The following is a 26,144-nucleotide window of genomic DNA, read 5'->3' as shown; positions in this document are numbered from 1 at the left end:
CTATCTAATGCAATGGCATTCTCACATGCAATTGTGTCTTAAAGGCATATTTCAACCAAAAATGAAATGAAAAGAGTGCTTTTTCCATACAGTGAAAGTCAAATAACATTGGATTCCATTGATAATTTTTAAAATATGATTTGCTCTCCAGAAGAAAGGAAGTCATACAGTTTTGAAATATTATAAGGATGAGCGAATGGTGGGAAACTATGGCTTTAAGTGTGCAAAAACTTTTTGGGATCAATGTAACTGATCCACTGTGCTTTTAATAACACAAAGCCCTCAAAAACAGAGAATAAAACTGCAAAGCTCACAGAAATCATGTCAAAAAGATCTATCACTTGTGCAAATCATTATGTAAACCAGTGCATTCAATTCAATGTACACATTTTTACCAAAAAGTGTAATTAATATACAGTCAAACCAAAATGTATTCAGACACTGCAGGCAAAAACACAGTTTTTCATGCACCTGTCAATTTTTTGGTTTTTCATAAAGTGTTTTTTCAGACTAGTGGAAAGAAAACATCCAAAGGACTTGATATTTTGGAGTCCAATAAAGTGCATCCATTCATCATAAAAAGTACTCCAGTTGATGAAGTATGACATCCGGTGAGCTCTGGTGCAATATGCTCATCTTGTGAGAACCAAGTTTTGTTTACAGCAAAGGAAAACAAGTCTCCTCTTGGCTTTTTCTTTACAAGTCCTTTTTTCGTACTTCTAATTTGTGACCAGTGTTTTGTTTTGCTCTCTCCTCTGTGCTTCCATCACTTCTCACCTGAACTTACGCTACGCCGATGTCCACGGCATAGTTAGTGGAAGCGAGAGATTACGTTTCATAAAGATATTTTTCTTACACAAACACATCGATTCATTTCAGAAGGCCTTAATTAACCACCCAGAGCCATGTAGAGTACTTTTTTATGCTGGATGGATACACTTTATTTTGCTTCAAAATCTCAACACCCATTCAGTGTCATTATAAAGCTCGGAAAGAGCCAGGACATTTTTTATTTTAACTCCGACTGTATTCGTCGGTAAGAAGACTTGATGGCTTGAGGATGAGTAAATCATGTGGTAAGTTTAACCCTGTCTAGTTTAAATGTTTGAAAATGATTAAAGGGATAGTTCACCCAAAAATGAAAATTTGATGTTTATCTGCTTACCCCCAGGGCATCCAAGATGTAGGTGACTTTGATTCTTCTGTAGAACACAAACAAAGATTTTTTAACTCAAACCGTTGCAGTCTGTCAGTCATATAATGGCAGTGGTTACCAAATCTTTAAAAGTAAAAAAAAAAAAAAAAAGGCATACACAGACAAAACCAAATTAAACGCTGCGGCTTGTGACGACACATTGAGGTCTTCAGACACAAAATGATCAGTCTGTGCAAGAGACTCAACAGTATTTATATCATTATTTACCTCGGATCCACCGCAACATTCAACTGTATTGAGCGCGTTTACAACAGCCTGACCATGACGCGTCAACGTGCTCTGGCAATGTAGTCAGAGAAAACACTCCTGGATGAGTTTGCACAAAGAAACCTAATCTTTTAGTTTTTAAATTGATTGCCAGAATCAGGATAAGCACAAGTAATTACCATTTTGTTGTGGTAGATCAAAGGTAAATAATGATATAAATACTGTTCAATTTCTTGCACAGACTGATCGATTTGTGTCTTAACACCTCAGTGTATCATCACAAGCCGCAGGGTTTAATTTGGTGTTGTCTGTGTGTGTTTTTTTTACTGTCAAAGATTTGGTGCCCATTGACTGCCATTATATGACTAACAGACTGCAACAGAGTTAAAAATCTTTGTTTGTGTTCTACTGAAGAAACAAAATCACCTACATCTTGGATGTCCTGGGGGTAAGCAGATAAACATCACATTTAAAATTGCCTTTAAATATTCAATAAGTAATCAAATGTAAAAGTAAAAAAAAAAAAGTAATTGAAATAGTTACACTACTTATTACATTTTAAATGGCGTAACTTATCTATAACCTTACATTTCCAAAGTAACCTTCCCAACACTAGACACAGATAAAGAGAAAACGATTGAAATTACTCTTAAGCATCAATCTAAATGAGTCTTAGATGAGTATTGATCTCTGTGTGGTCATTTATGATGCATACATTAGAGGATTTGTTCTCAATAACCTTCGGAGGAGTCATGCCAGTGAATGGTTTTACAGTGCAGTCAGCTGTAAGGTGTGTGTGTGCATGCTGATCGGATGCTTTAAGAGAGACAAAGACCCGTGCAATCAATAAACGATCAATCAATAGCCCACAGAAGTGTGGGAGGAAGGCATCCGGTAGCCTTTAGTCATAATTGAAGATGTTAAAATGAATCCATAAAGCATTCCTCTACCCCCATCCTCTCACTTCCAGCCACTCCCCCTCTCAAATGTCCATCTCCTTCAATCTCTCACAGCTCTGCTTCCTCCAGCTCGCTTTTTTCCCCCCTCATATTCTTTACATCTGACCCTCTCTCGCTCATCTCCTGCTCTAGTGCACAGCTCGGGCTGCCGGAGAGCAGTATTGCGGCAGTGTTGCACGCAGGAGTGTGTGTGTTCAAGCTTCACGTGTGTTGGACTGCTGTTGGTGTGAATAACATGCAGATTATCGCTCGGCTCATAAATGTTTCACACTTCACCCGCGCTATGAATCTATAGCGAGTGGCTTTAAATCACACCAGCAGTATCCTTCCATTCACCTCTGCCTGTCTCTGTCCATCCTTTTTATTTTTTTTTAAACAAGCGTGTCTCTTTGTCTTGTCTAGTCCTGCTAGATTTGAGATCAGTGAAGTGTTACTGTAGGTTACGGAGAGCTGTCGTGTCCTAATGCATGACCAGAGAGAAAGAGAGCTCAGTTTCACTGCTGAAACGCTTTTTGAGAAAGCACGTTTGCACTTGGGATTTTTATTTTTACATATTTTGTGGAGAATTTGGGATAAATGCCAAAATATATAAGCATTATTCGTGAAACAAGAGCAGACTGAATTTCTGTGCAAATTAAGGCAAAATCGTTATGTAAATTGCCGCATTTAATTAAATTTAAACAGCATAATATATGCAGGAATGGATTTTTCAAGGATTTACCAAGAAATGTGTTCTTGTTTAAATGACTAAAACTACATAAATTGTTGCACTGAAAATTCAGTTACAGTTTATTACTGTATAAAAGTTTTTTTTATGTCTCCGAAAGAAGTCTAAAAAGAGTAATATTGTGAAATATTATTATAAAAAAATTTTTTATAATAAAATGTAATTTATTCCTGTGATGCAAAGCTGAATTTTCAGCATAATTACTTAGTCTTCAGTGTCACATGATCCTTCAGAAATCATTCTAATATGCTGTAATGATTAGTAATGATGCTGAAAATTCAGCTTTGCATCACAGGAATAAATTACAATTAAACTATATAAAAAAATAAATTTGATATTTTAAATTGCAATAATATTCCACATTTTTACAGTTTTTATTGTATTTTTAAAGAAATAAATGCAGCCTTGGTGAGCATAAGAGACCATGATCCTTCAGAAATTATTCTAATATGCTGGAGTAATGATGCTGAAAATTCAGCTTTGCATCACAGGAATAAATTACATTTTAAAATATATAAAAAAATAAATTTGATATTTTAAATTACAATTTTATTTCACATTTTTACAGTTTTATTGTATTTTTGAAGAAATAAATGCAGCCTTGGTGAGCATAAGAGACCATAATCTGATCCTTCAGAAATCATTTAAGTATGAACATTTCATATTTTTTTTATGTTGAAAACAGCTCTGCTTTTTTTGTGAAAACCATAAAACATTTTTTAGGACTTTTTTGATGAATAAAAAAAAGTTTAAAAATACAGCATTAATTTGAAATATAATTTTTTTGTAACATGTTTTTACTGCCATTTGTGATCAACTTATTGCATCCTTGATAAACAAAAGTATTAATTTCTTTAAAAATGAAATTAACAGCATGTATAAACGATTTCTAAATAATTTACTCAGTAATGTATTATCCTTATTTTTATGAATAAAGCCCAAAATAAGCGCATCTAATAATTCAACTGGATTCTATACAGTATATCTCCATCTGTCATCCTGCTCCCTCAGCACTGGACTTTAAAAAACCCTCACCGTTTGACCACTAATTGATCGTGTGTACTGTATGCCACTACATGCATGTTAATGCTTGCATGCACAAGGCAACATCTATACAGTAAACCCCGGCTGACACCACTGTGAATGAACTGTGGCAAATATTGACCTGCCAGTGACATTTGGACAATGGAGATGCATTCCCCAGGTATCAGCCACGTCTAAATCCATCTGCAAGTGCACAAACACACAGCAGACAGCCATTGTGCATATGTCTCGCCTGTGTGTATGTATACGCAGACATTGCTTTGAAGCCCTTCTCATAAAAATTCCCACAGTAAGGTCATTATATCTAGTTTCAGATAGGAAGACGAGAGCTCCTTTATGACATAAGATGTTAAATTAGACAGCCATGCAGCTCAGTTTCATCTAAAATACATGAAAGACAATCTACAGCATGCGATAATCAGCAAATATGCTGAGAAACCAACTTGCGTGTTAGTCAATGTGAATAAATGGACATAGATTTTCAATATATACACAAAAACAAAATTCCAGTAACGTAACCTCAAGTCACTTCCTCAGCAGAATCTGATACGTCCACACAGAGGCATTTGTTTTCAAATATTTGACCATGTCTCGGGGAAAAAATATGACTGATAGTCTATCATATTCATGCAATATCAATCAAACGCACCCTGTGTCTGCTGCAGCTTCCCTATCAACATCAGATTGAACACACACAAAAAAAAAACCACAAGCCCACATTTAAATGAAATTACCAAGGACGCGATTAAGAAACAAGCGTCTGCGTTTGCTGCGTCGGGCATCGGAAGCATAAAAGATTTATAAGAGCAGGTTTTATGGGCTATAAATGCAGTAACGGTTTGGTGGCTGCTACTGTAAGGTGCAACACTTTAAAACGGCTGAAACAAAGAGCATGCAGATGGATTTAAGAGGGGGCTTGTGCGTAATGGCACACGATAACATGCAATTACACGCGTAAAAACGAGGCTGGCGTTTGCTCGATGGTGGCGCAATGTGTGATTCTGGGGGAATATCCACTAGCAGGGCTGATTTCTTTTTTGACAGGCTGATAACTGCATCCTTCAGAGCTCATTTAACCAGCTTGAACTGGGTCAACTACTGCAATCGTGCAACTTTATCCACTCGCTGCAACAGGATGAAGGATGAACTGCAAATACTCATTACTGCGCTAATTACTCGCCTGAAGTGACCTGCAACCTCAGGTTAAACGTCTCGATCAAGGACAGCTCGCAATCTCAACTTTTCAATTATTAGCTCAGATCTTTAAGTACTTCTACACACAATTACTTACTCATTAGTCATCATCTGAGGCTTTTATTCAAAGCCACTTACTCTGTAGACTTGTTAAATGACATATCTTTGCTCAAGGGCACTGTGATAGTTCAACACTCATGGTGTTTGAACCTACAAACTTTTACCTATTAACCACGACTGAGTCACATTACAGTAGGTTAAACTATGAAGGTACTCAGATTTATATTCAGAGGAATAGAGCATACACTCTTAAAAATAAAGGTGCGTCACGATGCCATAGAAGAACCTTTCTTGTCTAAATGGTTCCATAAAGAACCTTAAACATCTGAAGAACCTTTCTGCTTCACAAAAGGTTCTTTGTGGCGAAAGAAGGTTCTTCAGATTATAGAAAGATAAGAAAGAGATGGTTCTTAAAAGAGCCTTTGACTGAATGGATCTTTGTGGAACCAAAAATGGTTCTCCTATGGCATTGCTTGAAGAACCTTTTAAAGCACCTTTATTTTTAAGAGTGTACTCAACAACCCTTCTGAGGTTTCAACCAACTAACATTCATCTTGCATCCTACTAACTACTAGCAAGTTGATTTAACTGAGGTATAAACCAAGGAGCTGTGCGTTAAACACAACTGGGTATGTTTTCAGCACCATTTGTGAGGAAATAAGAATGATCAGATTTACTAATCACTCATTTAGTTGATGCTTTCATTCAATACACTAATTCCGTGAGGTTAGATGTCTTATTCAAGGACAAAATGATATTTGATCAATGCTTATGGACCTATTTTTGACCTATAACCTTTAGTGTCAACCTTTCCAATCAAGACATTTAACTACAAGGCTACACCACCTTGCATGAACGTTTTGATAGAGTTATGAAAACATTATTTCTGAATGTTTGCTGAACCAGTTTTTTACATTTTAAAATGTTTTTTCTTGTTTATGCAAAATTTTTAACATCACAGGGATGTTATTTTTTAAAAAAGTTAATTATTTTTTTTAAAGTTCTATGGATGTTTTGAAACAAGAAACATTTTAAACATTCTAACATTTTTGTGATAACTTATGTTTGGTTAACGTTACTGACAGAAGATTTGTTCATTTTGTGCCAGAACGTTATTAGAATGTTCCCTGTTAGTTCAGCTGGTTTAATCTGGATTTAAAACCTAAAACATTTCAGTTTCAAACTTTTCAACCCAGATATTTTGCTTTGAGGCTACATCAACAAAAGTAGGTTATGTTTTTATAACATTCACATTAACCTTATGAAAACTTTTTAAAAAATTCCAAATGTCCAGTTTTTACATTTTGAAAAAAAAAGTTTGCGAACTTTAGCCAAAACATTAAAGGAAACAATAACGTTCCATTTTTGACATTTTGTAAACAATTCAGGACTTTTAAATGTTGTTTAAAAGTTTTAAAACTAGCACGTGTACATAGTAATGGTTACAAACCATTAGACGAATGTCCAACTGACAACGATTCAGATGTATTATTAAAGTCCAAATAACTTGAAAGAATCCAGAATGTTATGAAAACGTTCCCTGAATAGCCTATTACCTCAGTGCATTACCCTAAGTATATACTATGTATTTGTCAATTCGAAAAAGTGTCTAGGTTTTCTAAATAAGTACGTTCAAACTCAAGGGCACAACCTGGGATATAAACCCAAAACCTTTCAGTTTCAAACTTTCCCAAATTTTTTATTTCGAGGATACAGCACCTTATGTTAACCCAGGTAACAAAAGTAAGTGTTTTGAAAACGTTCACATTAACTTATGAAAACATTTCTCTTAACATTCAAAATGTCCATTTTTTAATAAAAAAAGAAGAAAAGGTTTTAATTAGATAAAACATTAAGTAAAACATTAACATTCCATTTTATCATTTCCGAAACAATACGGGAATTATCTGAAATGTTCTAAAATATATGTATGTAGTATTGCTTAAAACCCTGCAAATAAAAACGTTTCAGATGCATATTTCAGATGATTCAGAGGTTTGAACCTAAAACCTTTCCGTTACCAGCCAAACTAGTCCATATGGGTACAGTATTTTGAAGAATAAGGGTCTTGGGTTTACGAATCAGATTTTAAAATAATGGTTTCAAAAACAGCCCACTGTCACCTCTTAACGGAGAGCTAGACTGAGGAGCTGTCCATGCGTAAAGTGGTGTTGAAATCTCACCCGCGCGTATTTGGACGAATAGGGGTCCTCATTTACTAAACGATATGGTAATGTTACCTCTGAAAATTCTTTATATGTTTTGAAACATTAGTATGTGATATCGCTTTAAAACCATTAGTAATAAAAATAAATACATTTTCAAATGCATACATGTTGCAGAAAGCTATTAAAGTTAAAAAAAAATCGTAACTTAAATAAACCGTGCCAGAATGTTAAAAGAACGTTCCTTGTATAGCCCGTTAGTTCAGTGTGTTAACGTAAGTGCATACTATGGATTAGTTAATTCGAAAAGTGTTTAGGTTTTCTAAATCAGAACGTTCAAACTCAAGGGCACAGTCTGGGATTTAAACCTAAAAACTTTAGGTTTCAAACTTTCCAACCCACATATTTTACTATGAGGCCACATCACCTTATGTTAATCCATTTAGCAAAAGTATATTCTGTTTTGAAAACGTTCACATTAACTTATGAAAACATTTCTCTGAACATTCAAAATGTTTTTATTTTTAGCCAAAACATTAAGAGAATCATTAACGTTCCATTTTGTCATTTTCTAAACAATACGGGAATCTTACTTCTTAATTCTTTAAATGTTTTGGAACATTAGTTTGTAGTATCGCTTAAAAACCATTAGACACACGTCCACGAAAACGTTTTAGATGCATGCATGTTTCAGAATGTTAAAGATTAAATAACTTTGAATGATCATCCGTAAATTGAAAAAATCTTGCCAGAAAGTTAAGAGAACGTTGCTTGTATAGCCTGTTAGTTCAGTGTGTTAACGTAAGTATATACTATGAATTTGTCAATTTGAAAAAGTGTCTAGGTTTTCTAAAACAGTTCGGTCAAACTCAAGGGATCAGTCTGGGATTTAAACCTAAACACTTTAGGTTACAAACTTTCCAACCCACATATTTTAATACGAGGCTACATCACCCTATATTATCCCATATAGCAAAAGTATGTTCTGTTTTTAAAACGTTTAACTTATGAAAACATTTCTGTTTTTATTTTTAGCCAAAACATTAAGTGAAACATTAGCGTTCTATTTTGTCATTTTCTAAACAATACAGGAATGTTACTCCTTTAAATGTTTTGAAACATTAGTATGTAGTGTCGTTTAAAAAACATTAGACAAACGTCGTACTGAAAACGTTTAGATGTATATATGTTGCAGAATGTTATTAAAGACTAAATAACTTTGAACGAACATTTGTAACTTGAAAGAACCTTGTCAGAATGTCGTTCCATTTGAAAAACGCTCAAACTCAAAGGCATCTGGGGTTTGAACCTAAAACCTTTTCGTTACCAACCAAACTAGTCGAAATGCGAACAGTATTTAGAAGAATAATGTCTTGGGTTTACAAATCAGGTTTTAAGTTAATGATTTCAACAACACAGCCCACTGTCACCACGCGCTAGACTGAGGAGCTGTCCATGCGTAAAGAGGTGCTGAACACTCACCCGCGCGTATTTGGACGAATAGGGGTCCTCGAAGAGCGCCCAGATCCGCGGTCGCCACACGCGCCACCAGCCCACTTTCCTGTTGTCCTCCTGCAGGCAAAGCCTCTTCAGGTCTCCGTCCCCCGCGAGCGCCAGGTCGTCGTCCGGCACCTCCGGCTCGGGCGTCTCGAAGCTGTCCAGCGCCTCCTCCGCGTCCCGGTGCTGCCGGTAGTTCATCCAGCAGCACGCCTCCACGTCGGTCTCGTCAATGCCCCAGAAGGCGAGCTCTTCCTCGAACAGCGGGCCGCACACGTCGTTGGGGCAGTGCAACTTGCCCGTCCGGTAGTAGTTGAGGATGAACGAGAAGACGGACGGGTGCCGGTCAAAGAAGAACTCGTCGGACTTCGGGTCGTAGTCGAAGTTGCTGAAGGCGTCCGGCTCAGTGAGCCACGACAGACGCGTCCCGGGCAGCGTCTTCAGGGTGCTCCGGTACGTCTCGTGCCTCACGCCGCCGCAGTTGATCACGATTTTCTCGCTTTCCGACGGGCAAGTCATGTCGGCGCTGTAACATGCTTTGTTGGACGACTTGTTCCCACCCTTGCGCCCTTTGAATGAGGAGACACACACCGAATTGAGCATAGGGGAGGGTGAGGAGGAGAAAAAACGGAGAGGGGAGGAGAGAGGAGCGGTCTGCGGGGGACAGGAGGGAGGGGGGAGAGAAAGAGGGGACATGTTTAGTAAAGGTAAAAATCATACGGGGGTCCCGCTATTGATATGCCAAAAATACTGCAATGACATGAAGGTTGCCATGTAACCTTGTGTGTTTTTGGCTGAAGTTGCTTCATGTGTGCAGGTGATTGACGCATGACATCTGCATGTATCTTTATGACAATGCATGCATGTCATACACTCTTAAAGATAAAGCTTCCAAAATGTTTTTTTTTTTTATTGGATGAAGGTTCTTCATGCCAAATAAAGAAGCTTTATTTTTAAGAGTGAAGGTCATGTGCAATAACTGGTTTCTATTTAATCACCTCTTCCGTTTCAATATTACTATTTCAAGCAGTCCCTGAATTATTATAAGGATATAAAAGCTGCATATGCGTAATAAGGCTGTTTAAAATAGTTTTAGAGTTGGCGTCTCACACTGCAAGACCTCCCAAGAGTATTTCATGTCAACTAGTCATCTCTAAAATGATCAAAGCATATCACCGTTTTGTCCATTAGAAAGGTTTTGAATACATTTGAACACAGAGGACACAATAAACAACAGGATCAATAGTCCCTTAGTACAGGTTATCCACAATCGTCTAGACAATGCTTTTATCTAATGCAACCTCCAAATGACAATAATGCAAGCAGAATGATAAAAAAATAAGCCAATAAGTAGAGCTTCTCGACCACAACATTATATAACTGGCAATCAAAAAATTATGCATTTTTGTGTCTCTCTGTGCACATCACAAAACAGCATTGAACAGTTATTTTGACATTTTCAAAATCCATGCATGAAAATGTATCCCGTGCATGTCAAATACAGATCAATCTCTGTCAACCTCTCAATCAGGCGCATTGCTTTCAAATGTCCTTTGGGTCGCAACTCCCAAAGCACTGCCACTGCAAGACGCAACTGAGGCCGAGAGACTATTGCGACTGATTAAAATTCTATCTGTCTCTCTTTCCCTTCGTCTCGCTATCTCTTTAAATGAAGCAACTAATAAGTCAAGAGCTTCACTGCAGCTTCATTGCATGTGGGGAACAGGAGCGAGAGAAAGAGAGACAGAGAGAGATAGAAAGGTGCTCATTATGCACACACAGCAGTACAGCACTGTAGCCCAGCGTCACCGAGCAGGAGAGGGGAGGAGGGAGAAAGAGAGAGAGAGAGTAAGGGCGAGAGAGTTTTGGAGAGAACAGTGCAGTTTTGCTGCAGTAAAAACCTGACTTTGTGCATCCGCTCATTTCTCCTCTCCCTCTCTCTATCTCTTCTGTGTTCCCTGGTTGAACTGCTTTTGATTTTGTTGCTTTTAAAGTATTAGGCCGCTCGGTTCCATTTTGCTCTCTTTCTGTTCCTATCCCGTCTCCCTTACCCTTTCTCCTCCTCTCCTCTAGCAAACCCCCCCTCTCATCCCTCGCTCTCCAATTCCGCATTAAGGAAGCACAATTCACTGAGAACGACTCTGGAGTCCAGCATCACTTACTTTTCTCTTTTTCTACTACTGTGCATTACCTCCTTTTATCCGATTCTCTCCTCATTTCATTTCATAAGCACTTTCTTCATCTTCCATCAGTCTTTTTGCTCTTTTTATCCATTTTTGTCTTTTATAATTTAGTTTTAACACTTTTTGCCAGCTACAAACTCATTTTTTCCATTTTCTGTCACTTTCCCTTTTTGTCTATTCAAATTTCTTTTCTAGGCAGACTGGAGAAAGTTAGTCATCTCTTGCAGAACTGCATTTAGTCAGCTTGAGAAAGAGGAAGATGAATAGAAAGTCAAGAAAGAGGATGGAAATATTAAAGGTAAGACTTTATTTACTTCTTATAGCAACTGTATGCAAAGACTGCATTGAAAACTATTTTTAGTCTAGTTGTGCTAGTTGTATTGGTTTAGAATATACTGTTTTGGTAAGTTTATCATGCTTAATATAGTCAGAGTAGTAAGTGTGTGAAGTTATGCACAAAAAAGTCAATTTCATAATTACAAATTAAACTTAAAATCTCAAGTAGAAAAAGTTTTTTCTTGTTAAACACTGTTTTATGTACAACTATGAAAAAAACATGTTTTACAGTGTGGACATTTTCTACTTAAACTTTATAAAAGTTACAACGTTTTTACACTTAAAAAGAGGCTGCAGTTACAGTACTACAAGAGAGGCTGAAGCTAAAGTATTACTAGAAAGAATAAAACTTGAATTTTCTTGTATAGCCACAAAGCTTTCCAATTAATGCATGTAATGCACCATAAAAATAGTGAGTTTAAGGCTGTTCAGGTGCATAAATGTGTCTCAGAGGGCATGTTAATGAAATAATGTGATACTTAAATGATCCAAGAGGAGGGATTATGAAAGAAAACAATAAAAAAGTGAGATAAGTGAATGTGCAAATGGAGGAAAAGTGAGAAAAGCCGCAATTGAGGTCGTGGGGAAAGGTATTTGAGCATAAAATGAAGAAAAAAAGAGCTTTTCTTGAAGAAAAAAAATAAATGCAGAGTCAGAAGTTTGAACTGAGCTGATTTCAGCAGCAGCACTGCGGCGTTCAGAGGAGAAAGGGTTACTGAAACTTGGCAAACAAAAAGAAAAGATGATATTGAATGATTTAAGCACAGAGACAAGAATCAGATACAGAAAAAAAAATCTAAATATGCATTAAAAATGACTTTCATCGGAATTAGATTTTATAGAATAAGTTATGCAATGTTTTTTTTTTTTCACAAAATTTCTTACTTGGTAATTCTTTGTAATTATTTGTGAAATTTAGAGTGAAAATAGTTTCTACAACATTTCATTTAAGCCTGGTTTAGTAATTTTAGTGAAGAAAATCAAGAAAAATATTGAAAACAATAAGGAAAATATTGATTAAATGATGAGGAACATAAATGTGCATGACTTAATTTCTAAAAAATAATACGCAAAAGTAAACAAAAAAAAGACAAAGTGCAGAAAAGCAGAGAGGTTAATATTTCACTGTGCCATGTGTGTGTTAGTAAAGCAGGCACCAGAACTGAGCTCAGCAGCAGTGGTGACGTTTTACTGCATTTTTTTATTTATTTATTTCTATTTTTTGGAAGAGGGAGCGGGGTCACAAAAAGAAGGTGAGAAAGACGACCAGAAAAAGAGCAGAAAGGCAAGAAAAAAACAGGGTTTAGAGATTATGTGAGCAGCGTGAGAAATCCTGACACACAGAGGGAGTGAGGGAGACGAGGTATAATTACCCCGCGCATGTGCATCCCTCTCTCTTTCTGTGTGTGCGTGTGTGTGTGAACGCATGTCACACAAAACCTGAGCAAAACAAGACAACACACTGAGAAGTAAAAACGCTGTTAGCACTGAACAGGAAATGGAAGCTGAAGGGGAGACAGAGGGAGAGGGTAAAAGAAGGAGAGAACGAGAGGTTTGAGCAGTAGAGGACTGCAGTGACGCTAATATACATTAGCAGTAACACTGCAGCAAGAGGGGGAGGGAGAGCAGAACAGATCAGAAGAGACCAGCAGAAGAGAGAGGGGGAGGGGACATGAGAGAGAGCGAGAGAGAGAGAATTTAAAAGACTGGAGAGAGTGAGTGACTTACGTTCCTATATACTTGGCAAAAAAATGGAAAGCCTGTTCATGAAAGAGAGCGAGAGATGGGGAAGGGGGGCTGGAAAAGAGGAACACAAGCAAAATGAAATGGATAAAGCAGGAGATGTGAAGAAGTCATACGTTGCAGTGATTTTGATCATGAGAAATATATTCTTAGCATAAAACCTGAAGTTTACAGATGATTTTAATGTTAAAATGTCTTTCTCTCTAGCCTAATATGCATAGACTATTAGAGAATCATTTGTAGGTTGTTTTCACTGAAAAACACAGAATTGCTCTGTTTATTTGAGCATCACAGGCAGCCAGACACAGCAACACAGACTCAGCCAATAGAGTGAGTTTGGGGCGGAGCTGTCCGTTTCTGACCAATAGCAGAGAGGGGGCGTGTTAGATGGCATGAAATGGAATGCTGAGCTGTTAACTCTACTGTTTTTATAAAACAGTAAGAGAAATAGCATCACTTAACTAATCCACACCTGTCTATAATATAAAAAATGTATATATGTGACCCTGGACCACAAAACCAGTTTAAGTAGCATGGGTATATTTAATAGCCAACAATACAATTTGTAATTGTATGGGTCAAAATGATTGATTTTTCTTTTATTAGTGATATGCATTGCTAAGAACTTCATTTGAACAATTGTAAAGGCAATTTTCTCAATATTTAGATTTTTTTGCACCCTTAGATTCCAGATTTTCAAATAGCTGTATCTCGGCCAAATATTGTCCTATCCTAAAAAACCATACATCAGTGGAAATCTTATTTATTCAGATGATGTATTAATCTCAGTTTAAAAAAATGGACCCTTATGACTGGTTTTGTTGTCCAGGGTCACATAAAATAGGAATATTTAAAATCAGAGATGACGGATTTCTTTAACGGTCCTAAAATCCCTTAACTATAGTAAATTTTAACATAACGCACAGCCTCAAATGGCTTTTATAAACCAGTGGCAACAGTAATATGATTACAAAAATGTTCCTTATTAAACAGTCAAAATAATCAGAATGAATGTTACTTTAGTATTACTGATAACTATTTTAGAACTAGATTTTATTTTAATATTAAGTTTTATAGTGCTTTTTTTTTCTTCTTTTTTTGTTAAATTCTATATGGATTCTTAATAATGTCTGTATAGATTTTATTACGGTTTAGTTTTAGTTTCTTTAGTTGTAGTTATTTTAGTGCTTAAACTTAAACTGAAGAGAAATGAGAAATGTTGCCTTTGCCAGTAGCAAAAAAAAAAAAAAATTGATTTAAAGTAATGCAGTTAATTAGCACAAAACATCAAATTCAGTAACAGGTCATCCAATAAAAATTAATTAATTTTATAAAAAATAAAAAAAAAATTATGAGATTAAAGTCATAATATTTTAAGGACAAAGTTGAAATATTTTGAGAATAAAGTTGAAATTACGAAAATAAAATAGAAATTCCGAAGATAAAAGTCGAAATATTTCTAGGATGAAAAAGCGAAATGTTTCGAGAATAAAGTCGAAATATTTCTAGAATAAAGTCGAAATGTTCGGAAAATAAAGTCAAAATATTTCTAGAATAAAGTCTAAAGGTTTTGAGAATAAAGTCGAAATATTCTAAATGTTCCGAAAATAAAGTCAAAATATTTCTAGAATAAGGTCGAAATGTTTCAAGAAAAAAAATTAAATGGTTGAAATGTTTTGAGAATAAAGTTGAAATGGTTGAAATGTTTCCAGAATAAAGTCAAAATTGCGAAAATTACGTAGCAATTAAAGTTGTAATATAGTATAGCCTGCCCATGCAAATGGCCCGGATTGGAGAAGTTGCCAGGCCACTGGTATTTATTTGCTATGTTGGATTATTAGCAGAAATCATACCATGCGTTATACCATGCATTATGCAGGGACAGTATGCTTGGAAATAATATTTCTTCGATTGCATTCATTAGGCCTATTTGTAGTGCGCCAGGCACCCAATAATAGCAATAAACTTTGTGCTTTTGGTACTTTTAATATAAAACAGTCTCAGCTTTCAAAATCTGTCAGTTTTATAGCAAAATACAAACAATGTGTCTTACATTAATGTGTTTTTGACGCACTTTAATGTGGCGGGACAGAATACGCTGTGTTCATGTAAATCAATTGTCTTTTCAATCTTTCATTCCTTACATGTATTTAATTAAAAACAACAATAAAACATTCTACAGTGGACTCCAACTCGTTAATGTAAATTATTTTGTTGTCTGTTCTGAGGTATATAAGTGACTATTCACAATAATTCACAAATAATATTTAACGTCTTCCTTTCATTATTTGTTGCGTGCCAACCACCCAGTAATCACAATAATTTGTGCTTTGTTGCTTTTAATATATAGCTTCGCTTTAAATTCTGTCAGTTTCATCATGAAATATAAATTATAAATTTGTTTTTTTGTTCTTTATTTCAAGTTTATAGCACAATATAAACGTGAAGGAACATCAGAAGGAATGAAAGAAAAACAGTATAGCCTAATTTAATGAAACGGAAAATAACTGATTCACACGCACCTTAAACTGAGGTGAATACAGTAATCTGTAACGCTACATCAAAGAGCGTGAAAAACACATTATTGTAACGGACATATTGTTTGTATTTCGCTATAAAACTGGCAGATTTTGAAAGCCTGGACTTTGGAATATCTCCCAGTGCTCCCAATCCGAGCCATCTGCATGCACAATAGGATAGAAAATACTCTCGAAATATTATAACTTCAATCTTGTAATTGCTATGAATTAATTCTCGTAATTTTGCCTTTATCATCAAAATATTTTGCCTTTATTGTCGAAATAAAATCTAAATTACGAGAATAAAGGTTGAAATTTACTTTATTCTCAATATTTCAACTTTATTCTCATAATTTCAACTTTATTTTTTGCAATTTCGAACTTTATTCTCGTAATTTCGATTTTATTCTCTAAATATTTAGACTTTCTTGTAATTTCCACCTAATTTTCGAAATATTGCGACTTTATTCTTGAAATATTGCGACTTTATTTTCATAATTTCAACTTTATTTTCATAATTTCAACTTTATTTTCGTAATTTCTACTTTACTCTCATATTTCAACTTTATTTAATTTCCACCTAATTCTCAAAATATTTCGACTTTATTCTTGTAGTATTTCGACTTTATTCTCGAAATTTTTACTTTATTCTCAAAATATTTCGACTTTATTCTCATATTTCAAATTTATTCTCTAAATATTCAGACTTTATTCTTGTAATTTCCACCTAATTCTCAAAATATTTCGACTTCATTTTCATAATATTTAATTTTTATTCTCGTAATATTATGACTTTAATCTTGTAATTCTATTTATTTATTTATTTATTTATTTTTAAACATGGCACTAAAACGCCATTGTAGGTTCGGAACAACAGGATTAAATTATTAAATAACATTTTTGATGGACTGTCTCTTTAAAGCAGCTGGTCTCCCATGCCTGACCAGCTAAAAAGTGTTCAAAACCTCGTTAAAACCATCCAAAAGATGAGACCATATAACCAATTTAGGCTTGTCAAAAGGGTGCATAAAGGACAAAAACCAGAGGTCATTAAAAAAAGAAGGAAAAACAGAGAAAGCGATTGTGAACATAACTAAGTTTGCATCATATCTATCCCACCACCATAGTCCCTCATCTCTTTCCCAATCTCTAAAAAGCCTGTCAGCCGCTCTCATGTCTCTGTCTGGTGCAGTGGAGCCCCATCAGGCCATAAAGGGAAACGCAACGATGCAGAGTGCTGCAGTCGCCTCCCCTTTGCAGTGACACACACACACAGACTGTCCCGCGCCTCATACTGCGCCATTGGCTGCCAGCGCAGAGCCTTCCTCTATTTGGAAACGTGTGCTGCACACTAACATGTGAATGTAAGATATTGAACTAGAAATAATGCTTTTAAAATACAGGACTAAGAAATTAGAAACCTCTAGTCAGGAAAGGGTTAAATGGGAAACAACAAAAGAATGACAAAAAATATATAAAATGGAATAATCCAAGGAGGAATGGAATTACATATTTAATTCCTAGGAAACAGAGACAATTCATTTCTGAAACGCATACTCAAAAAAGGAAAAAAAAAAAAATCAAATTATCTTAAGTATTAAAAGTTCATTTAAACATTTTGCATGGTTGAGCGAAAAAATTTCAAATGTTTACATTCAAAAATTTGAATGTAAAATTATTTTGAAAATGAAAAACAAACATTATACGCTTTGGTAATCATTAAAAAGTTAATGAAGAAATAATAATCCTAAACAAAAATAGTGAATTTAAATATATTGTGTGGTTGACAGAGACATAATTCCAAAACAAAAAAAACACAAAGTAGCAAAAATTTTAATGTAAAATTAAAAAGAAAAAAATCTTAATATGCTCTGGTTGTCATAAAAAGTGAATTTAAATACTTCATGTGGTTGATAGAGGAATAATAATCTGAAATAAACACAAAGCTGCAAAAATAATAAATAAACGAATGCAAAATAAATAAATGAAACTATACTCCGGTAATCATAAAAAGTTAATTTAAATATTTTGTGTTGTTAAGAGAATAATAATAATTATAAAACTACAAAATCTGGTAATTACAACAATTTTTAATTAAATATTTTAGTTGATTGAAGGAATAATAATAATAATCCTAATTAATATATGTGACCCTGGACCACAAAACCTTAAAATAACAAAAAACATTGTATGGGTCAACATTTTCGATTTTCCTTCTATGCAAAAATCATTAGGATATTAGGTAAAGATCATGTTCCATGAAGGTATTTTGTAAATTTCCTAACATAAATATATTAAAATTTAATTTTTGATTAGTAATATGCATTGCTAAGAACTTCATTTAGAACAACTTTAAAGGTGATTTTCTTAATATCACCTCTGCATCTGAGAGCACAGCTCTTTCTCAAGTTTAACAGCAATTACAGCAAAAAGCATCTGAAGAGAGACAGACAGAGTAGTGGTAGCAGAAGAGATCAACAGACCAATCACAACATCACAAGGACTGCTATTCTAGACTGAAATATTGCAGCTACAGCTAAAATCAAAACTTAATGGATAAAAAACATTCAAAGTTTTAATGTTGATTAAATGCTTCCAAATAAACAAACTAGCTAAAAAAAAAAAAACACCCAATTGTGATAGCTTTGTGGGATCAGGATGTGTTCTGATTCCAGTTATCAACTTTTGAAAGGTTGTTGCTGTTTATTAGACTATAAACCTCAAGATTACAATAACAAAGATCGGAATTTAAAAGCAAACTAATGTGACCCTGATCCACAAAACCAGTTAAAAGGGTCCATTTTTTAAAATTGAGATTTATACATCATCTGAAAGCTGAATAAATGAGCTTTCCATTGATGCATGGTTTGTAAAGGGATAGTACAAAATCTGAAAATCTGAGGGTGCAAAAATTCTAAATATTGAGAAAATCGATCATTTTGACCCATACAATGTATTTTTGGCTATTGCTACAAATAAACCTGTGCTACTTAAAACAGGGTCACATATGACAAAATAATAACAATAAGTTGCAAAAAAGACCCTTGCTACTTCATTTCAGCATTACATGCATTTCACTTCCATCTACAGAACATAAACTTCACATTGTCTACAAATAGACAGTATATGCTTCAGGAAAAAAAAACATAAAAAATATCACTAAGGAAAGATAGAGGGGAAATGAAAGTGGGGAAAAAAAAACAGTGTGCTTATACGAGAACATAAAACAGGACATGAAAGCAGAGGGAGAAAGAGAAAAACGCCAAATTGTGTCTTTTTTAAAAGCAAAACAAGTGTAAAAACGAGAAGTAGGCTTTCATAACCAGAAACTGAAAAACGTGGGATTAACAGAAATATGAATTAAGAGGTCAAAGGTGCTAAATAAGGGAAGTGCATCAATGTACAGTGACCCTTATTCACCTCTGCGTCTGAGAGCTCAGCTCTTTCTCAAGTTTAACAGCAATTACAGCAAAAAGTGTCTTCAGAGATGAGCAGTCAACAGGCATCACAACATCACAAGGGCTGCTATTCTAGACTGAAATATTGCAGCTACAGCTGTTAAACTGATTATAGGCCAAGGTTCTTTAACTGCTGGACACATGCTAAAATCAAAACTTAATGGATGAAAAACATTCAAAGTTTTAATGTTGATTAAATGCTTCCAAATAAACAAACTAGCTAAAAAACACCCAATTGTAATAGCTTTGTGGGATCAGGATGTGTTCTGATTCCAGTTGTCAACTTTTGAAAGGTCGTTGCTGTTTATTAGACTATAAACCTCAAGATTACAAAAACAAAGATCGGAATTTAAAAGCAAACTAATGTGACCCTGATCCACAAAACCAGTTAAAAGGGTCCATTTTTTAAAATTGAGATTTATACATCATCTGAAAGCTGAATAAATGAGCTTTTCATTGATGCATGGTTTGTATAGGGATAGTACAAAATCTGAAAATCTGAGGGTGCAAAAAATCTAAATATTGAGAAAAACGCCTTTAAAGTTGTCCAAATGAAGGTCTTAGCAATGGCTATTACTAATTCAAAATTAAGTTGATATATTTACGGTAACGTACACTGTAAAAGGTTTTCACCAGATTCAACTTAAAAACTTAAAGCCGCTGCTGAATTTAGGTTTTTAAGTTAAATCAGCTTAAAACTATGTCATTTTAACTTATTACAATAAAAATGAGTTGATATAACTTGTGAGTTTAAATGACTTAAGTTGATTTAACTTATAATCTTAAGGCAGCTGCTAAACTTAAGTTTTTAAGTTGAAACTGGTGAAAACTTTTTACAGTGTACATAATATCTTCATGGAACATGATCTTTACTTAATATCCTGATTTTTGGCATAAAATCGATCATTTTGACCCATACAATGTATTTTTGGCTATTGCTACAAATAAACCTGTGCTACTTAAAACAGGGTCACATATGACAAAATAACAAAAATAAGTTGCAAAAAAGACCCTTGCTACTTCATTTCAGCATTACATGCATTTCACTTCCATCTACAGAACATAAACTTCACATTGTCTACAAATAGACAGTATATGCTTCAGGAAAAAAAAAATCACTAAGGAAAGAAGATAGAGGGGAAATGAAAGTGAAAAAAAAAAAACAGCGTGCTTATACGAGAACATAAAACAGGACATGAAAGCAGAGGGAGAAAGAGAAAAACACCAAATTGTGTCTTTTTTAAAATGCAAAACAAAGTGGAAAAACTGAGAATTAGGCTTTCATAACCCGAAACTGAAAAACGTGGGATTAACAGAAATATGAATTAAGAGGTCAAAGGTGCTTAATAAGGGAAGTGCATCAATTTACAGTGACCCTTATTCACCTCTGCGTCTGAGAGCTCAGCTCTTTCTCAAGTTTAACAGCAATTACAGCAAAAAGTGTCTTCAGAGATGAGCAGTCAACAGGCATCACAACATCACAAGGGCTGCTATTCTAGACTGAAATATTGCAGCTACAGCTGTTAAACTGATTATAGGCCAAGGTTCTTTAACTGCTGGACACATGCTAAAATCAAAACTTAATGGATAAAAAACATTCAAAGTTTTAATGTTGATTAAATGCTTCCAAATAAACAAAAAAAAAAAAAAAACACCCAATTGTGATAGCTTTGTGGGATCAGGATGTGTTCTGAATCCAGTTGTCAACTTTTGAAAGGTCGTTGCTGTTTATTAGACTATAAACCTCAAGATTACAAAAACAAAGATCGGAATTTAAAAGCAAACTAATGTGACCCTGATCCACAAAAACAGTTAAAAGGGTCCATTTTTTAAAATTGAGATTTATACATCATCTGAAAGCTGAATAAATGAGCTTTTCATTGATGCATGGTTTGTAAAGGGATAGTACAAAATCTGAAAATCTGAGGGTGCAAAAAATCTAAATATTGAGAAAAACGCCTTTAAAGTTGTCCAAATGAAGGTCTTAGCAATGGCTATTACTAATTCAAAATTAAGTTGATATATTTACAGTAACGTACACTGTAAAAGGTTTTCACCAGATTCAACTTAAAAACTTAAAGCCGCTGCTGAATTTAGGTTTTTAAGTTAAATCAGCTTAAAACTATGTCATTTTAACTTATTACAATAAAAATGAGTTGATATAACTTGTGAGTTTAAATGACTTAAGTTGATTTAACTTATAATCTTAAGGCAGCTGCTAAACTTAAGTTTTTAAGTTGAAACTGGTGAAAACTTTTTACAGTGTACATAATATCTTCATGGAACATGATCTTTACTTAATATCCTAATGATTTTTGGCATAAAATCGATCATTTTGACCCATACAATGTATTTTTGGCTATTGCTACAAATAAACCTGTGCTACTTAAAACAGGGTCACATATGACAAAATAATAACAATAAGTTGCAAAAAAGACCCTTGCTACTTCATTTCAGCATTACATGCATTTCACGTCCATCTACAGAACATAAACTTCACATTGTCTACAAATAGACAGTATATGCTTCAGGAAAAAAAAACATAAAAATTATCACTAGGGAAAGAAGATAGAGGGGAAATGAAAGTGGAAAAAAAAAACAGTGTGCTAATATGAGAACATAAAACAGGACATGAAAGAAGAGGGAGAAAGAGAAAAACGCCAAATTGTGTCTTTTTAAAAAGCAAAACAAGTGTAAAAACGAGAACTAGGCTTTCATAACCCGAAACTGAAAAACGTGGGATTAACAGAAATATGAATTAAGAGGTCAAAGGTGCTAAATAAGGGAAGTGCATCAATTGACAGTGACCCTTATTTACCTCTGCGTCTGAGAGCTCAGCTCTTTCTCAAGTTTAACAGCAATTACAGCAAAAGGCGTCTGAAGAGACGCAGAGAGATTAGTGGTAACAGCACAGATGAGCAATCAACAGACCCATCACAACATCACAAGGACTGCAATCCTAGACTGAAATATTGCAGCTACAGCTGTTAAACTGAATATAGGCCAAGGTTCTTTAACTGCTGGACACATGCTAAAATCAAAACTCAGGGGATAAACAACATTCATCAAAGATTTAATGTAGATTAAATTCTTCTAAATAAACAAACTAGCTAAAAGCACCCAATTGTGATAGCTTTGTTGGATCAGGATGTGTTTTGAATCCAGCTGTCAAGTTTTAAAACATTGCCATTTATTATACTATAAACCTCAAGGTTACCAATAACAAATAACAAAAAGATAGTTATATAATAATAATAATAATAATAATAATAATAATAATAATGTCACCCTGGACCACAAAACCAGCCATAAGGGTCATTTTTACATTTGAAAGCTGAATAATAAATAAAGAAAATCACCTTTAAGTTGTCTAAATGAAGGTCTTAGCAATGCATATTACTAATCAAAAATTGCATTTTGATATTTTTACAGTAGAAAATGTACAAAATATCTTCATAGAACACGATCTTTATTTAATGTCCTAATGATTTTAGTCATAAAAGAAAAATTTATCATTTTGACCCATATACAATGCATTTTTTTGGCTATTGCTAAAAATATACCTATGCTATTTAAGACTGGCTTTGTGGTTCAGGGTCACATATGACAAAATAATAACAATAAAAAGCAAAGAAAAGACCCTTACCACTTCATTTCAGCAATACATGTATTTCACTGCCATCTACAGTACATAAACTTCACACTGTCTAATCAATCGCCTTAAAAGCAGGATAATAGCAGGCAATATGCTTCAGAAAAGAAATATTAAAAATAACACTAGGGGAAGATGATAGAGGGGAAATGAAAGTGAAAAAAACCCAGTGTGCTAATATGAGAACATGAAACAGGACATGAAAGCAGAGGGAGAAGTAAAAAATAAGCGCTGAATTGTGTCTTTTTTTAAAAGCAAATTTTTTGAACATTTTAATAATAAAAAAATCTTTAAAAAATGAATAGTTTCCACAAAAATATGAAGCAGTAAAAAATGTTTCTTAAGCAGAAAATCAGCATATTAGAATGATTTGTGAAGGATTATGTGACACTGAAAATTGGAGTAATTATGCTGAAAATTCAGCTTTGCATCACAGGAATATAATAAATTTTAAAATATATTCACATAGAAAACATGCATTTTAATTTTAAATAATATTTTACAATTTTACTGCATATTTGATTAAAAAATGCATTCTTAGTGACCATAAAAAAACTCTTTCAAAATAATCTTACTCTGAAGTATTTTCTGTCCTTTTGGCTGACAAATATAAGGGAGAAAATTACATTATAAAAAATAATATTGAAATACTTTTTAAGCATCAATCACATCAAGTCCTTTTAATTTAACTAAATGCAATTCCAAAATCTGAAACCGTAGCCTACCTTTCATAAATCAAGCACAGCAACCTAAACTAGAAAAGTATTGATAAAACTAGCAGACGTTCTAATATATCCAACACGTGTTCCTATGAGCTTAATGTGTTTATATGTCAGAGCAAGTGCTGATTTTGTTTAACTCTAAGGCATAACTATGAATTTAATAGGGATGCACCGATCCGTATCGGCCGATCACTTGCGCGTTTTGTCAGTAAAGCCGGTTCTGTAATCAGCGGTAAATGCCATCAGGTGCGTGATTTCACGTTGAGCCGTATATACTACATACAGCCGTTGTTCACTGACGAGCTGCGCACATTCACACTGATAATGAACATTGATTTGCGCAGCTCGTCGGTAAACAACGGCTGTGTGTAGTATATACGGCTCAACGTGAAATCACGCACCTGATGGCATTTACCGCTGATTACAGAACCGGCTTTACTGACAAAACGCGCAAGCATGATCGGCCGATTCGGATCGGTGCATCCCTAAATTTAAATCAACAAAGCATCAGATCTTTTCGGTTTCTACAGCAATCATACCAGATCACTGGTCACTGAGTTCAACATCCATGGACGGCTCTTTAATTATTCACACCGTATATAAATAAAACCTGCTGCCTCCCATTTCAGCCTTCTTCCATGCTTTTATTTCACGAGTTCACACAAGCACTGCTCTGTTGTCTGTTCCTCACTGTCTCTGTCCGTCTCTCCCTGATTACTCATCCCTGCAGGAAAAAAAAATGACACTAGTTATCTATAGTGACTGCCTTACACTAGGGCCAATAGGTGAAAATTATCCCGAGCCATCATATTCCTAATTTGAATCTGTATGTGTGTGGACAGACGCTCAAACAAACTGTGCAAAGCATGTAGACATGTATGTAGTGTGTGCTGCATTTCATTTCACACACACCTGACGTCCAGCACGGATGCTGCTCGTGTTATTTCACATGAACGCTGGTGTAAGAATCAATGCATGTCACCCTGAATGCACCAGCATTAGAGCAGCACAAAACAATACTTGTTGAATGTGGTGAAAAAAAAATGCTCGCCCTAGTTTAACAGAACTAGCAACATTAAACACCAGAAACATGTGATACATAGACAGAAAAGGAGTTTATTTAAATCCAATAACAGACAATTGCATGCAACAGACATCACACACAATATAGACATCTAGTGCACTATACTAAGCAGGATACTCACTTGACCTGGGTTGAGTTCAGATCATATGTTAATCCATGAGAATAACCCGACGCTTTTGTCAGATCACGACATGAATGCTCCAGTTTTCCACGGGTGGTAATTAAGAGAGTAGTAAATAAGAGCATTAACACTAATGCAAACAACAACACACACTCTGTAGTGTGTGTTACACCTTCCTTCCTTTAATAGGCAGCACGCACAAATAATTTCACCACCCTAAATTTAATTTGGCTGGTTTTCCGCGCGGAATAGAAGGATGATGGTGGTGGTGATGTGGAATTTCCTCCGTTTTAAATCGCCCTATACTGATGTCTAACGCAAGCGGTTCATGTTTCAGACAGACGCCACACACATTCACACACGCGCGCGCATACACACACTCACAGCTCCTGGCGGAACTGCACCTTGCTCATTTATTTATTTATTTCATTCTTTTTTTCTTTCAGATGTCACGCGTGGGCGGTGGAAGGACTCACGCGAGATCGGTAGGTGATTGCGACGCGGGCGAACGGAATGAAGACGTTCACAGGTGGCTCTAATTCATACAAGTGTATTCAGGAATGTTATCAGTTTGGTATTTTTTAATAAATAAAACGTAAACGTCGAAGATTCAATGTGAAATGTGTAACCTTTATGAATTAATTTAAATAGAGCAGTACTTGTTAGACGGATAGGATGTGTATAAAATTAATGGAAAATGAAGTCAAATAAGAAAAAAACCACCTTTTTCTTCAACGCGTTTCCACCTTTTTTTTTTTCAACTAAGCGCGGTCGCGGCCATTTGTAATTTTTTTGGGTGTGGGTGTGGCTTCCGGTCTCATCCGTGTCCAGCTAATTGGTGTCTTACTAATTATTTTAATATGGTAATATTTTATCCTAATTATAAACACACTGGTTTTAAGGTTTACCGCACATTGTTATGCTGCGTTCCAGGCAGGATTTTGAGCTCGTAAACAAAGAGTATAGAATACCAAGAGGTGAAACTCTGATGCTTTTTTGGTATCGGTAGTGCTGACAACATTTTGGGTTGAAAATTCCAACTAGACAACAGCACTGAAGCAAACAGAGGGACAATGGAAGATAAGTCAAAGTGGAAATAAAAGTACGCAGTGACTACAGGGAAGTAGTGTGTGACACGAAAAAGTGCAAAATGTCACTCTACATTGTTAGATTTATTTTACGGGTTAGAATCCATCACATTACGCACCCAAAATTGGTGAATCTCACAGCCAATTCAGAAGCTCAATAGATGATTTC

At 34.9% G+C, this 26,144-nt stretch overlaps 1 protein-coding gene and 1 long non-coding RNA gene across 2 annotated transcripts in view; one reads left to right on the top strand and one right to left on the bottom strand.

The window, feature by feature from the left end:
• Positions 1 to 9,672, bottom strand: part of kcnc3b (potassium voltage-gated channel, Shaw-related subfamily, member 3b) — a 50,447-nt gene extending 40,775 nt beyond the window's left edge. The window contains exon 1 of the mRNA XM_073831128.1: positions 9,055 to 9,672. Coding sequence (XP_073687229.1) covers positions 9,055 to 9,672 — 618 coding nt within the window. The remainder of the gene's footprint in view (positions 1 to 9,054) is intronic.
• Positions 9,673 to 11,036: 1,364 nt separating this feature from the next.
• Positions 11,037 to 25,501, top strand: LOC141300841 (uncharacterized). The gene is made up of 2 exons (XR_012342050.1): positions 11,037 to 11,550; positions 25,334 to 25,501. It is a non-coding gene; the product is annotated as an uncharacterized lncRNA (long non-coding RNA).
• The last annotated feature ends 643 nt before the right edge of the window (positions 25,502 to 26,144 follow it).

This window comes from Garra rufa, chromosome 24 (genome assembly GCF_049309525.1).
Source record: "Garra rufa chromosome 24, GarRuf1.0, whole genome shotgun sequence".
In the NCBI taxonomy this organism is placed as follows: domain Eukaryota; kingdom Metazoa; phylum Chordata; class Actinopteri; order Cypriniformes; family Cyprinidae; genus Garra; species Garra rufa.
Note: the sequence above shows the minus strand (reverse complement) of the source record. Positions and strands in the feature narration are given on the sequence as shown.